Source organism: Colias croceus, chromosome 19 (assembly GCF_905220415.1).
Source record: "Colias croceus chromosome 19, ilColCroc2.1".
NCBI lineage: Eukaryota > Metazoa > Arthropoda > Insecta > Lepidoptera > Pieridae > Colias > Colias croceus.
Genome location: NC_059555.1, coordinates 4375355 through 4391274, shown reverse-complemented (window position 1 = coordinate 4391274; position 15920 = coordinate 4375355). Strand labels below are relative to the sequence as shown.

Genomic DNA, 15920 nt, shown 5'->3' with positions numbered 1-15920 from the left:
TGTTGATTATTATGTATTAAACTTTATTTTTAAATCATTTATGGCCTTATTTCTACACAAATTATTATTAGATCTACACTAAATAATTTTAACTAATAATTAACTGGCTGAAATTTGCTGTTGTGATTTTTCACTTGATTTTGGTATACCTTCTAGCTTGAAATTGATAGGGTGCATAGTATCTTCAGTACCAAATATCTTTTTTAAGGCTTCTCGGGCTGCCATTTCCTTAGCTGTTGCAATTGTTTCCCCAAATCCTATTAAATTAAATACAATTAGACACAGTGTAAACTATAAAAAAATACTGCATCAATTGGGTAACCCCAAAACATATTTTTAAACATTGCTTTGATATACAAAATATGGTCTATAATAATTATATAATAATGAAGTAGTAAAGGCACAAATCGTTGGCCGATTTCATGAGGGAGACATTTGTATAAAAAAAAAAACATAAACTATTCTTCATATTACTTCATTAATAAAAAAGTTTGAATTCTCAGTGTTGAATACTTTCAATTTCAGCCAATTCGAATACATATAAAAAGCATATTCCTGATTACCTGCAGAAAGCATCTTCTTATCAACATATAGACCAACTCTATAGCAAGCTAGTAAGGTTCCCTTGCCAACTTCACCGATGAGCCGTGGTTCCAAGGTGGCTCCTGTCTTCGATATGAAGCCCGATAGCATCTCCCATGGGTCTTCTATATGCCAGAATTCATTGACATCTTGACCTAAAAAATAGAATATAGGTGAGCATTATTTGTTATATAAAATAGAACAAATTGTTTTAATCATAATTAGAAAAACATCTTTTTTACATCAAATTTGTATTTATTGAGATGTATATTCAAAATTGAGTGTTTTATAAGAGCATATGGCAATCCATCAAGCAATTTTATTAGTCGAATTTAAATAGTTTATAGAAACAATTACAATTCCATTTAAAATTAACAAACTCACCTTGTAATTGAGTGATGACAAAATCTCTAACAAAATGTGCCGTTTTCTCTTCACCTGAAGACTCATACAAGGCTCCAACTATTGCCTTAAAAGTGTTAGCTAAAGTGTAGTTATTTACTGGATATTCCTGAAAAATAATTAGCTTTATAAAAAAGATTTACTATTCTTATTTCCTAACTTTTTTTGCACCAATATTAATATTTTGGAAACTATACATCATTTTAAAAATTACAGATGTACTCACAGAAGCTAATATGATATCCTTGGTTCCAATATGTAGAGATATATTTGATAAAACTTTTTCACTCAAAAGGTAGTTTTTAATGCCATTGATACCTTCTTTGGGAAATTTCGGTAAAACTACTTCTAAATAAAGTTGAATATACTCCTCCATGAACTTCATGCCTGAAATATATGTCATATTGATATCATTTCCATTATTTATTTACTTTATATTTATTCAAACTAGTTTAAAATAACCTTTCTCTGCCAGTTCCCTATTATCTTTCATTTGAATAGCAAATTCCATTTCTTTTTGTTTCATTTCCTCTTTAATTACATACGACCGGTCAGTAAAAGCTTGCATCAGTAAACTTGAATCGAAATCCTCATTTAGTCGCTTCCCAAATGCATATAATTCTGCTTCTAAATTCCATTCAAGAAACGAGTTTCTTGGAAATGTCAATTTACCGCCTTGTTTTTCCTCACGTTTTTTTAACTCCATCAAAGTTGCAGAAACCCATCGATGGATATTTTGCTCTGAAATTCACAAAAAATATTTACAGCGAATCCTTTATAACCTGCAATAAATATTATTGTTCTATTTACCTTGTTTTGCTATGGGAAAATTTTTAATTGTTTTCGATAGAATAGGAATACATCGCCGTATGAAAGCCATGGTTAAAAGTTTTCTTTTAATTCATGTAAATGGATTATGGATTTCTCAGCTTACAATCACAATTTGTTCCACTTCAATTTATTTTGTGGTTATTTAATCTTACGTCAAAGTCAAATGTCAATTACCTATTTGTGTATGACCAATGGTATATCAAATACAAAATGCAGTGCTGCCACCTACACATCTCGGAGAGATTACTTGCTCTGTGGTTCCGAGGTGGTTCCGAGCTACACAAATATATTATGCATGATTTTTTTTATCCGATAGTTTACAATATTTTGTATATGGGAGAAAAGTTTCGCAACCAAAAAGTAATTAGAAGTATATAAAAAAATGTTTTAACAAACAAAGTCAAATCGACAATCGATTCACTTAGCTGTTTGAAATATTTAATCTATTAGTTGTCCAGCATCTTTTAACAAATACAACACTATCCCCACAGGCGCGAACAGCGCACAGTATTCGCTTGCGCCGGCCACGCATGGCTAGCCGTGCGACGCTGCAGTGCGCTGCGGGTCGTGCGGGGGGAGGGGCTGCTGCAAGAGCCACTGCTGCTGCATTGGGGTCGTTGGCTACACATGCTAGAGCAGCGCATACGAGACTTGTCCCTGCGCATCCAGCTAGAGCTGTGCAGCTCTAGCTGTACGGTGGTCGGCTGATGATGATATAGTGGGATTCCTGCAGGCGCTACTGAATTATCGGTTGCTGAAGAATGTGCTGGATGATGCGCCACCTACACAGCAGGTTAGTGAGAAAGAGCTACTGCGGCAGCATTGGGGTAGTTGGCTACACATGCTAGGGCAGCGCATACACGGCTGGCGCCTGCGCCGTGGTTGGCTGATGATTCTCATATTAATTATAGGCTATTGAAGAATGTGCAAGCTAACACGTTCGGCGGCACGCAAGGTACGATTTTATGTTGTTAACACGTGAGGCGGAACGCAAAGTACGATTTTATGTTGCTGACACGTTCAGCTGCACGCAAGGTACGATCTTATATTGCTTACACGTTCGGCGGCACGCAAGGGACGATTTTATGTTGCTTACACGTTCGGCGGCACGCAAGGTACGATTTTATGTTGCTAACACGTTCAGCGGCACGCAAGGTACGATTTTATGTTGCTTACACTTTCAGTGGAACGCAAGGTACGTTTTTATGTTGCTAACACGTTCGGCGGTACGCAAGGTACAATTTTATAGGAAATAATAGCGTCGGTCCGCGAGAAGGGCCCGCAGTTCTTTGAGCTAGAGTACTTGAATGTCTCTCGCTGCCCGCCGCCGACATGCGCGGCTAAAAAAAACTACTTATCCTATACTATTAATATATTTGTATACATATTTGTTTGTAAACAGGGTGTCCCACTATCGGTAAACTAAGCGTGAAGGGACTTGTAGAACGGCCGAGGCTACTTCAGCCATGCCACCTGTTGACGGCAGTCGTCGAAGCATCGGCGGCAGCAGTCAATATGTCTACGGCTGCCGTCGACGTGGCACAACTTGCCGTTCGTCTGTTAGAACTCTAAATCGGAACAAACAGTCTAATCTTCTCTATATACATACATATATTAGTTGGATTATTCCACTTTTCTTCTATTCATTATTCCGTTTCTCCGATTTTGCAAGACAAACAAACGGATGTGTGAGTAGGACCGAAATAAAAGTACACATAAAATATCGACATCAATTTTTATTTAATAAAAAACGTGAAAACAAAGCCCAGACGACAAATGAGATACTTTCTTAATTTCGGCGGTTTGTGAGAAATCCTCTCATTGAACTAAAGAATCCTCGCTTCATCCGGTTTACGGGCATTATTGTGTGGTTACTGAAAAACGATGCTGATGTGTCATACATAGATGATGGTATTTGGAAACCCTGAAAGATGAAGTTGAAAAAATTAATATCGCTTTATACATTATACGTACCTAATATGTATTTATATGAATTATTTATAGAACATACGGCTAAAGAAGTGCTAAAATAATAGGAATCGACAGAGCTATTGAGCGTCGTCGGTTCTTTCTTAGCGGGAGATTTTCCAATTTTCACTTCTGACACTCTTGCCGATCTCATGATGAGGCAAGACACGAGGCGTTGAAGCAGCGGCTTTTTATATTTAGGATCTTTCGTCTGTTGCGATTTTTTACTTTTATCAGACATTCTACTATCGGTATCTGAACACAATGAAAATTCAGACGTGCCAAGGTTTGGGGTCGCTGATTTCTTGTAACCTGTATGGTATTTTTAATTTTAAAATTTGAAATAACTATTACATTTGTATAATATTACATGAATATCTTACATTACCTTTAAATATTGTGTGCAACGAATTGCTATAATTTGGAGCAGAACTTGAAAATAGTGAACTCTCTAAACCTCTGCTGCCTAAAGGAGACGAGTACGTGACATGTTTACTGAAGGCTACGCTAGCATAGCGCACTTCTAATGACGACATCGCATTACTAGTCTGTGGGTGTTGGTTGACTATTTTTGAATTATTAGGATCTTCATCAATATCTGGTTGACATCTTATTTCTTGATTTTTATCGAAACTAAACATACTGTGGGACAATAACGATGCCTCATGCCTTTCGAAACTTTCAAGAGAAGACAAAAATTCTGAACAAATTCTATTACTTCCGAAAGATTCTGTTTGCACCTCTTTGTTTATACATCTTGGTTCTTGACATTTGGATCTAACTTTTACATCACCAATGGACACTATACTGAAATTATTATAATAAGCGCTCCGTCTTTTCTCATTACTAGTCTTCTTAGATATAGTACTTTGTATTGTTTTTTTGACTTTATCATATTGTTTCTTAGTTAATATAATAGGTCGTTGTTTTTTAAATTGCTCCACCTCTAGAAAAATTTGTATGTTTCGATTTAAAATCAAGCTCGCATCATTTGTTTGTTCGCTATTATTAATAGGGGGTTTATTCAGTATTATCGGGTTTCTTGGTTCCTTACAATGAGGACACATAAGCGGCTTTTTTGGTTCGATCGGAACATTATGTTGGTTGTTATTTGGAAATTTATTATGAGTAGAATATTCTTCATTCTGCATCTCATTTTGGATCCGTTGCGCTGGATTATGAAAACACTTGCAACCAGTATCTTTGGAATGTTGCAAGTCTTGCTGTTCTTCGACTTTTGCCGGTGAGTCAATATTCCACCTTTCATCCTCAAGATCTGGCAATGCAGCTTTGCCAACTGGTTTATTGTTTTCACATTCACTTGGTTTTTCTACCTTTACATTTTTTATTTTTTTGAAAAACTTTTGCATACAATTACTAGCAGGTAATTTTGATAAGCTAATTCCAGTCATTAATTTTTTGTCGCTGTTTCTGCAATGAAAATAAAATATTTATTAGTAGGTATTTAATAGTTACTACTTATCAAAATACTACATAATTAGGTACTAATTATTTTCGTAACGTCTATTCAAATTTAAAAAAAAATCAAAATAAACAACCGTCCTTCTTGGCAACAGGCTCCTTCGCAATGTTTATATACAGGAAATATGTCCTTTAAAAAAGAAAATAAAAAAAATTATGGTCATGTAACTTATACAATTATTTAATTGTGTCATTATGTTATTACAATGCAACAAATGTGTTCCCAGCAATACTTCCTACTTAATACTAATAGTAATAAGTACCTCGATTCGTTGTTTTGAATTGGTTTTAGCGTCACATTTTCTCCCAGTTAGTATTCCGAGTAATTCTCTAATTTCTTTATCCCTCTCAGTGGGATCTGTTATGAAACAATTATCACCACGGTAATGTTTAGCATGGGCTGTGTAATCAAAATTTTTATATGCTTTAATTATTTTAAATATTGGCCTTAAAATTTTATGACTTTTGAAAAAGTAGGTTAGGTACCTTTTGAATTTGAGGATTGTGTAGAATTGCTGGGTTCCTTAGAATTTTTAGATTTAGCTGGTTTTGGATTGCCACCACTGCTTAAACTACCTCGTCTATAAATTAATATTTATTGTACACTCAAAGTTAAGTAGCTAGAATCATCATAATTAAATAAATAATTAACACGAACCTGTGGGAAATTTCAATACTATCACGAACACACAATTTCGATGACCTTTTGTTTAATTTTGGGGCATTGCTTAAATCCTGAAACATTGAGAAAATTTAGTAATTCACATAAAAATTAAAACTTAAAAAATCTGGTATGAAACTTACGGAAGAACGCAAATCACTTTTCAAATTAATCGGTGATTTTTTCCTAACTTGCGATACTGAGTGTGCACCAGGTAATATCTCTTGAGAAAGATCAAAAAGATGTTTTAATGAAGCTGTATCGCGCATATCCGTTTTATTTTTGTTATTTGCTTCCTTGATAGTCTTCCTGACTGATAAATTTGTATTTTGTTTATTCTGCTCAAATAGTAAGTCATATTGTTCAGTTTCGCCATCTATATTTATGGTTACTTTTGAAGCGTCATCTTTAGGAACAAGAAAATTTTTACGAGTTATAGTCTTAAAACCTTCTTCAGAATCCAGTTTACTTATGTAACTATCCACTAAAGCTTTCTTTGCTAAATTTCGACTTGCATTTAAAGTTTCCGTTTCAGATCTAGTTTCATTGCTATGTGGCATTTTTGTAGGCATGGGCCTATTTCCATTTTTAAATTTGCTTTTTTCATATCTAAAGTCGTGTTTTGAATATGTTTTTTTATTTACTTCATTATTGAACTTACGTGTTAAATTTGGAGAATAATTTGGGGAACGATTAGGTGATGTTAAACGATATCCATCAGTTTTTTTGTAAATATCCGATTTTCCCTGTGAAATTGCTGAAATCGGAGACTTTGAACGAAACCTTTCTCTAGAAATAAAATTTCTTTCCTCAGTTTTCTTAGATGTACCCATTTGCATTTCGTTATATAGAGCGTGCTTAGGAGAAGGAGCATGACGTTGCTCAATTTTAACAGTGTGGCCTAAATTAGTATCTCCGTTTTCAAATTTAGGATACACAGAAATAACCACTATTGGGCTTTGATTTTGATTCAAAATATTTTCATTTTCATCATCAGATTTGTTTTTATCAGTATTTTGGCACATACATTGAATATATTGATCTTTCATGTATTTCGTTCCAGTTTTACTCTTCGATACGCATAAATTTACCTGGATACCCTGAGATTCCATTCTGTAATTCAGATTGAAATTTATCATATTATTATTTTTAAAAAGAATTAAAACATTTAAAAACTCATTGTAGTTAGGTACAATGTACATGCCTGGGAAACTGTTTATTTCTAAGATTTGATGTATCATGAAAGCTTTCAGCTCGTTCATTAGCATTTGCATCGTTTCTAAAATTATGACAAAATGTATCAAAATATTGAAGTAGGTGTAAAATTGTTTATTAATGTGTAAGTGAATATAAAAAGGCTTCAGTAGTTGCCTAGGCCTGATCAAACTTACTCTAAATTAGCATTCCATACTGAATATTTCTTCGAACTTGTATAATTAGAAAATTGATTCATATTGATATAATCCCTGAAACCATGGAATAAATAGATTCGCGATTGAAAAGTTTAGCTAATAATCATAAGTACGTTTGATAATTTAATTTACTCACGGATTATTTCTAAAGCTGAAACCATCATTAAGATGTGTCACGTTTGTAGGTACTAAAAATATTTCAAACATTCGAAAGTTTTAATCGATTTCATAAAACAAACAACAAACAAATACTTAAGATGTAAGAAAAACAACTTACTGGGCTTATTATTGACTGTTGCAGCACAATTTAAAACATATTGATCGTTATCTGTGCGTCCTAATTGACCAAAAATAGTCACTCGACTTTTAGGAGAGGTGAGGTTTAGTTTTGAAGGTTTTCTCTCTTTGTGTATATTGTCCTGCCCAGAAGGTTTTTGCTTGAAATTGCCCTGATTACGAAATAATTTTCCATCTTTTATTTTCTTGCCTCTTAAGCTATTCCTTTCCATATCCATTGAATCAAGGACCTGTTTGGAACTTTGCTTTACTGGAAATTTGTGTTTAATTGGATGCCTCCATCTATTTGAAAAATTTTCGCTCTCCGATGTTTTTAGTTCATAAACTTTTTCTCTTTTTCTCCCTGATACCACAACATAAACGTTTTTGTTCTTTGTAGAATTATCTTGATTAGAAACGGTTTTACTTATTTCTTTTTTTAAAATGCGTTTGTTGAAAACCTTTGAAGTTTGCGTTTTAACTGATTTTGGTATGACTGTTATCTGTATAACTGGTTTTTCTTCTTTATTGCTTAGTCGATTGCATCTTCTACTATGAGTCGAATGAATTGATTTATTACGTTCTAAACGCTTTAATTGTATCACATCCAAAATAGAGCACTGTTCTTGTAAGAGCTTTAAAATAATTTATTATATCTTCATTATTAAATCTAGGTAAGTAGGGAAAATGTAACAAGAAAAAAATAATCTTACCCTTTCACTAGATTTCTTCAAAAATAACGATTTATACGATGCCGATGAACCGGGTTTAGTATTCGTTTTATTTCGAAACGTTAGTCTTTTAAGGTGTTGCTTACTTATTGGAAAGCAGGGATATTTCTTATAAGAGTATCGTTCAAAGAGAAGTAGGGAATCTCTATCAACGTTATAATTTTTCTTCACTGGTGGAATTAAATAATCAAGAAAATCTAAAAAATAAAAATAATTTAATCAAAGGATAGGAGTTTATTTCCAAAAAATAATCTAGAACAGACCATATGCCTCATAATGCGCGTATGGATCCATTATAAATTTAAAAAAAATAAAATATAAAATAAGGCGAAATTGAAGTCATACGTCCCGATTCGTAAAAATAAGTAAATATAAATAAACAATAAAAATGTCTTATTTTTAATATCACATCATCATCATTGACAAAAAATCTGACGTTGATCATAAATCATCCTAAACATAATTATGACGTACCGATAATATTAAAAAAAAATAACTTTAAATGAGTTCGACTAGTATTGAGATTATTGCGTATTTCCATATTTTATTCAATTATACCATTTAGCTATGCAACAATATAGAGGTAAACAGAAAATGAAGAGAAATCTAATTTTCATTATTCATATCCCTACTTCTACCTACCACTAAATAATTTATTGATATTGAAGCTGTGTTTTGAAGGCTTATTTACCTCCTTAAATAGGTACCGTATGTAGGTTTTATTTTACATTGAACTTAATAAAAAGAGCCTTTCATTGTAAAAAAGGTTGTGTGGTTTTATGAAACCACGGTAAAAGTGAAACTTTTTTTCACACTATAGACATTTAACTAAAAATTATCGTATTTGTACAATAATTATCGTACGTATCGTGCGTCACGCGACATGCGCTACACAGACCAAAAAGTTTGAGACGATGTAATAAAAGTTTCACTTTAAAAAACTCCAAAAATGTTGAATCCAGATGAATCTATGCATAAGAAATAGGCACAGAAATAGATAACCCACAGAGGTAACCACCAGGTAACCACAAATTTACTGATAGACGTAACTAGTAACTACATATTATTTTTTGGATATGTCGTGGTCATATCGTAGATTTGATCATTTCATGATATGAGTGGCCATTTCACGAAATGGTCGCATATCGTGAAATGGCCAATTTAGTTTGGCCACATCATGATGTGGTTTGGGCAGATCAATGATAAGAAATCGTTTCACGATATGGCCAATTAACGCATGGTTTTTTCATGAAATTATCAAAATTATTTGATCATATCGTAAAATAGTTACATTAATCGTTGGTAGAGGCGCTGCAAGCTCTATGTTTAGGTATGTGATAAGATGGCGGCCGCTGGCGAAAATTAAATTATTCGCAGTTAAAAACTTCATAATTCGTTTAATAACAATATTATGAAGAAAGTCATAGCAAAGAATTTACGACGAAGAGGTACGAGTACTATGGAAAATGTGGATATCTTATATGTATTTAAGAAAAAATGCGACTTAAATAAAATAATTTAAGAAACTACTAAGTACTAACTATATTATTATAATTGTTTGTTTTTTAAAAAGCGATCCGCTTCTGGCACTCGCCGGCCGCTGCTGCGGCACGCTCGCTTTGCTCGCTCGGCTCGTGCGTTGTTTAACAAAGTCTAACCTAACCTAACCTGTTTTCTATTGCAAAAACGATTCGCTTCTGGCATTCGCCGGCCGCTGCCGCGGCACTAACTTAAATGACATTAACCTTTTGACCGCCAGAGCAAAAACGCATCGCCGTGCCCTCCACGCCAAGCCACAAATTCAATGAGATAACCTTGAAAATAGTAGGGAGTCCAAAATGTTATCGATAAACATAATAATTTACGTCTGAATATTTGAATAAACAGCTTATAACACAAAAATAATATTTATTTAACCTCATCTCCTACTGTAAAAACTTAAGACCACATTTATAGCAACTATCAACAAAAAAAATCAACCTTTTGAGATACAAAAATACATATAAAATTGCAGCAAGTTACAGCACTATTCTCTATCAGTTACGCCCCATTGGCATGTATACATGCCAATGGCGCGGGCAACCATCCTTTTTTTTATAATCTCTCGCTTCTGATTAGGGATGTGTAGCTGTATATTATTATAACTTATCGAGTTTATTTATTAAGTTTATATGAACTATAGGTATTATTGTGGAGTGTTTATTTGTAAATATCAAAACAACTTTAAATAAAGGGAATTGCATTAAAACTACATATTTATTTTCCAATCATTTAGTTTAATACTTGAGTTATTACAAATACTAATTATATGTAGGTACCTATTTAGGTCAATTACCATATTTTGATATGACATAGCGACATTTTGTATCTAACGAATATTCTAATAAAGGAACTGATTAGACTTATTAGGTAATAAATTTTGAAAACTGCTAAATAGGTAAGTACCTACAGATTTTTAGAGATATTTATACATTTTGGACCTAAGGGAATTTTTATCATTACATGGACAATAAATATTATGCTAGAACGCATACATTGTGTTTGTGACGATAAAATAAAAAATAATAAAAAATCAACAATTGTATATAATCATTATGTTCATTAACAGCCTTGTATTTACCTACCTATCTATATAATTATTATGCTCATTAATAGCCTTGTACTTATTTGATTATAATATTGGTAGATACCTACTCGATAAAATATTTTTACAACTTTCCGCACTTAACAACACGGCACGCGCTTACGACGTCACCAGTCCGACATCTATTCATGTCAATGGCGCAGAAGGGATTGCATATCGATACTGTGCTAGGGATGCGCATGATTGGCGAAAAGGAAAATATTCAAATCAACAATATCCACAATATAGACAATATGGTATTATACCAAAGAATGTAGTATTTACCTTTTTTCTCAGTGACTAAGCTTATATATTTTTTTTGTAGTTATTACAAAAATTAAGCGAATTAGAGTAATTTCGCTGAAATTTTAATGAAGTTACTTGAATATTACACTACATCACTAGTAGGCACGTATACATGTCATTGGCGCGAGAGAACATGCTTTTTTAGCCATTAATTAAGTTATTTTTTGTCATCAAATATTTGAATAACTACTTGGCAATTTTGTTTACTGTGTACAATTATGTAATAACTGGGGATTCAGTTCATAAACTGTATAAATAAAACACGTAAAAGTAAAGGTTTAATATGTTTATTTTGTATTTATCTATGACATTGAGATAATATTAATATGGAGCAGACACCACGAATAAAATCTGTGCGCCAAGCGCGGGGGCGCGGGGCGCGCGAATGACGGCTAGACAGTCATAGATTATGCGATGTCACTGACTCACCGCTATAGAGGCGACACTTTGTTTCATTCTGTCTATTTTATTGGGTGCCACTCCTTACATGCACGTTGACTTGAAATTTTCTTTGTACTTACTTAATATTTATTTTAGGTATAAACTGACTTTACTACGCGGGGCTAACAATATCTGGCATATAATATAGGATGATGTAAATAGTGACGTCATATGGAATAATTTAATTTTTTTCGTGTTTTAGGTTCAGTCAGGGCTATGGGAAGTTTTATTCCTTACAAATTGAGCCTTTTTTAGAAAAAAAATAATTTTTCCCTTTCTTCACGGCCCAGACATGGAAACCTTGAATAGAAAAAATATTAATTACTTATCTCTGAACTAGCGGTCCGCCCCGGCTTCGCCCGTCGCACATATTTCGCAATAAAAAGTAGCCTATGTTCTTTCTCAGGGTCTTAAGATTGTCTGTGCCAAAGGAGAATGCCCATGAAAGTATGGACCACAGTACAGTGTTGCGTCAATGCCAGAGTGGTTTTGGAGGGTTCTTCGATATTCAAAAGATTTTTACCAATTGATTTTTTTGTGATAAAAACAGGGGTTTTCAAGATATTGAGAAAAATGTGAAATAACCTCAAAACTTAAATAACCCCGATTTAGTTAGGTTTATGTGTGATTTAGGTAACATTTTATCGTCCAAAGATTATTTTTCGATTAACATATTTAATCTATGCTTAGAGCTTATGCTTTCAGACAAAGTCTATCTGTTCATCGGCTAGTGTAGGTAGGCACCAGAAATCTTCCGGGACGGATTTCAAGAAAACCTAAATATATACTTAAAAAATGCCAATTGAGTTTTTATTCGGTTTACATGTCGTTGTTGTTGTTGTTGTTTGAATCATTTTTTCACTACATATTCGAAGAAAGAAACAAATAAGAAATAACTGGTTACCTACAAAGCTATGTCATAATAATATTTTTTTTTATATTTACATATTTATATTATTTTACTTCACTATCTTTGTTAACACAACCTACAGTGTATAAACAATACCTTAAAGAGTGATTTTATGTTAATTGATTTTTTTTGTAATTCAATGAAAACAATAATCGATATTAATACATTTAGCTATTTACCATAGTAAATGTAATAAGTTACCGCTTGGTTACCGTGGTAACCGGTAATGGACACTAAATCTATAATAACGGATCTAAACAATTACATGTCTTATTAGATTTTACAAAACATTCCCTGTTCAAAATATATTTTCCGATGGTAAGAAGGCCTCTAAATTGCCGAGATTTTTTTTAATAGTATTGTTGTCTTGATGCATGAGAAAAACCAGTACCAAAAATGCATTCTCCTTTCATCAAAATCGGTCCAGTAGTTTATGAGCCTATTAATTACAATCAAACAAACAAACAAAGTTTTCCTCTTTATAATATTAGTGCAGATAAATAAATAATAATTCAATTATACGTTCAAGTCAGTAGCTTATACAATATCGATTAAAAACTTGATTAAAATCAATTAACAAAAAAAAAAATTGGTGATTGAGTAATTGATTTTCATATTTCATGATTTCACCTTTTTTCAATTAACAACCAGTCTATGCTTTTCTAAATATTATGTAAAATTATTATTTTATACTATAAAAATATACCTACGCCAGAAATATTACTAACAACACTTATTTCATGCCCAATGTCATATCTTAAATTTTTAATCTATGACAAAATGTCGCCCGCCAAAAATTTTGCTCTAACTAAGTTTTAAAAATTATTATCTAGTTACTTACTGATGAAAAGTTATTCCTTTGCACTTTTCCGTATACTTTGTATTATTTGTGCAATATCGTAACACACACGTAGGCATATTTGATGCGTTTCACTTTAAAACAAATAAAAAATGAGCGTGACGTTCGCGCCAATGAGCGAGCAAGCGACTGAGTGCAGTTACGCCACATGACGTATGTTGAGTGGAACATAGGTGATGTAGGCGGTATCGTCTCCATATTAATATTATCTCAATGATCTATGATCTGTTTCTTGGCATGTATAGGTGTCGTTGGCGCACAGGGCACGATTGCGCATGACATCTATAGATGTCATTGGCGTTCAAAAGGTTAAATAAGTTTTTAGAATATAGTTATTCTGAAATTTTTTAATATTTTATGGACTCTTTATATTTTATACGATCTGGCCAAATGTGGATGACCAAATCGTGAAACGTTGACGATTTAACGATCTGATCAAACTATGTTGGCCATTTCACGATATGCGACCATTTCGTGAAATGGCCACTCATATCATGAAATGATCAATTCTACGATATGACCACGACAGATACATTCACAGGATATTTTAAACAAAAAAAAAAACATCGGAGTCATTTTTGATATGTAAAGTCATTTATTATTGTTATGTTTTTACTTTAATTTTTGGATAAATCACATTTTAATAAATTCAATATGAGTATGCCTGAAGACAGATTAATTACACAAATGGTCATTCCTGTGTCTAAAGAAACATTTTTTAATACACAGTCAAAAACAAGACCAAAACCATTATGTCCTTACGACATGCTGTATCATCCACCCGATTACAACCCTAAAGCAGCAAGGTCCGATCGGCAAGAACCAAAAATTATTAAAAGAAATATATGGGAACAAGTAATGTATTGTTTTTTATTATTATTTTGTAAATTAAAAGACCAAGCTTGAGAGACCAGCAGCCATTTCAGGACAAAGCTGGATAACAGCGGGTTTACATATTTGGCGCGAATTTCCCAACAGGCTACATAAATATTCTTTGAAATAATAGCACCCTATACCTATTAATATCGAAGAGAAAAGAGGCCGGACATAAAAAAAAAACGAGTAGAAACATTTGTTTATTGTTATGGTGTTAAAATAATTTTTATACGAAGAAAACTTAACTATTTGTTCGTTTGTTTATTTGATTGAACGTGCTTATCTTAGGATTCCTCGACCGATTTCAAAAAAATTCGCTTCACGTCTTAATCACTGAACCGATTTAGATGAAATTGTGATATCTACTGTTTTTTATAGAACGGGTAGTTTTCATCCCGGAAATTCCACGTATACGGCAACTATACGGTATTTTCTTTTGGTAAGTATAGCTATATTTTTGCAGGAGCGTCACAAAATTATTCCGTCCACTACACATTTTCAGTTGGGCAGACCGACGATAAAAATTTTGGATGTGCCAACAAAACAGTTTGTAAGAGTTCAAGGTAATTAATAATTATCACGATTGAAATAAAATAATTATGAGCTTTTTATTGCTATGATAGCATAAACCTAATGGCTAATATTAAGCATGTTTAAATTTCCCAGAATAACATAACTAAGTGAACTTCATGAACAAAAAGTGGCATAGTGGGGGAAGTTTGCGCATCAATTTTTAGTACAATAAGGCCGTTTTCCAATTACAGAGCATAGAGCATAATGCGACTCAGTGGCGCACAATGCCGAAAAATTAAAATTCTGTCACTGAGTTGGCATCGATTGCACGCATCACGAGCATTACTAATTTTAAGAGTGCTCGATTGTGCGAAGCGTTGCTGTAGTTGATACAGCATTATGCCGCTTATTGCGCTCTAGTGTTGTAATTGGAAAACTACCTTTATATGCGCAAGCTTTCCTCACTACGCTATAACAATAATAATTAACATGGTCAACTTACGTGCCCGCAACTATACCTTATTGTTTATACAATAATGACGGTGGGCGTATTTTTGAAAATTTCATATGAATAGAATAATATAACGTACAATTTACAATTATTATAGAAAATAAATACATACCTATCGCCTATCTACTAACATAACAATCATTATTTGTTTCAGTTAAAAATGAAAACCCGCATATGCGCATATACAGTGTTCTGGAATGGGCTATTTTATTAAACGAAGGAAAACCAAGTTTGTGTGATTAAAATATATTTTTACATGCTTTAAATTCATACCTATGTGTTCTCATACTTAATTGGCAATAAAAATTATTATGTTCGATAAATGGTATTTATTCTTTGTTATTAAATTTTCACAATATTTATGAACCTTTTGTACTAAACTTGGTACTAAAATAAACTTTCAAAATGTTTCTCAACTGTCATTCAAATAATCTTGTATGAGATATGAACACCATTTTCAAGGAAAAAGCTAATTTTTCCTGTTGACATGCCTCATCATCACATGTACCACACTTAAAATATAAGGTGATGTTAAA

General features: G+C 32.9%; 3 protein-coding genes across 5 annotated transcripts; 1 reads left to right on the top strand and 2 right to left on the bottom strand.

Annotated features, from left to right (window-relative positions):
* Window positions 1–6: 6 nt before the first annotated feature.
* Window positions 7–1976, bottom strand: LOC123700556 (39S ribosomal protein L44, mitochondrial). The gene is made up of 6 exons (XM_045647806.1): window positions 1795–1976; window positions 1447–1725; window positions 1211–1371; window positions 967–1093; window positions 564–737; window positions 7–257 (listed from the first exon to the last, which is right to left on the bottom strand). Exons 1-6 carry the CDS (start codon window positions 1862–1864, stop codon window positions 100–102), a joined length of 969 nt encoding a protein of 322 aa, XP_045503762.1. The 5' UTR covers window positions 1865–1976; the 3' UTR covers window positions 7–99.
* A 138-nt stretch (window positions 1977–2114) lies between these two features.
* On the top strand, window positions 2115–15707 carry LOC123700554. Of its 2 annotated transcripts, XM_045647803.1 has the most exons (3): window positions 14080–14339; window positions 14824–14923; window positions 15539–15707. In XM_045647803.1, the coding sequence occupies exons 1-3, from the start codon at window positions 14139–14141 to the stop codon at window positions 15625–15627; spliced, it is 390 nt and encodes a 129-aa protein (XP_045503759.1). In that variant the 5' UTR covers window positions 14080–14138; the 3' UTR covers window positions 15628–15707. The 2 variants fall into 2 exon arrangements, 1 of the variants encoding a protein (XP_045503759.1); XR_006752626.1 differs by lacking the exons at window positions 14080–14339; window positions 14824–14923 and adding an exon at window positions 2115–2608.
* LOC123700553 lies at window positions 3532–8716 on the bottom strand. 2 transcript variants are annotated; one of them, XM_045647801.1, is made up of 14 exons: window positions 8609–8716; window positions 8328–8542; window positions 7616–8249; window positions 7475–7526; window positions 7318–7392; window positions 7131–7205; window positions 6070–7039; window positions 5924–6000; window positions 5752–5846; window positions 5529–5665; window positions 5343–5395; window positions 4172–5214; window positions 3827–4095; window positions 3532–3739 (listed from the first exon to the last, which is right to left on the bottom strand). In XM_045647801.1, the coding sequence occupies exons 1-14, from the start codon at window positions 8637–8639 to the stop codon at window positions 3605–3607; spliced, it is 3861 nt and encodes a 1286-aa protein (XP_045503757.1). In that variant the 5' UTR covers window positions 8640–8716; the 3' UTR covers window positions 3532–3604. The 2 variants fall into 2 exon arrangements, with proteins under 2 accessions (XP_045503757.1, XP_045503758.1); XM_045647802.1 differs by lacking the exon at window positions 3827–4095.
* Window positions 15708–15920: the final 213 nt, after the last annotated feature.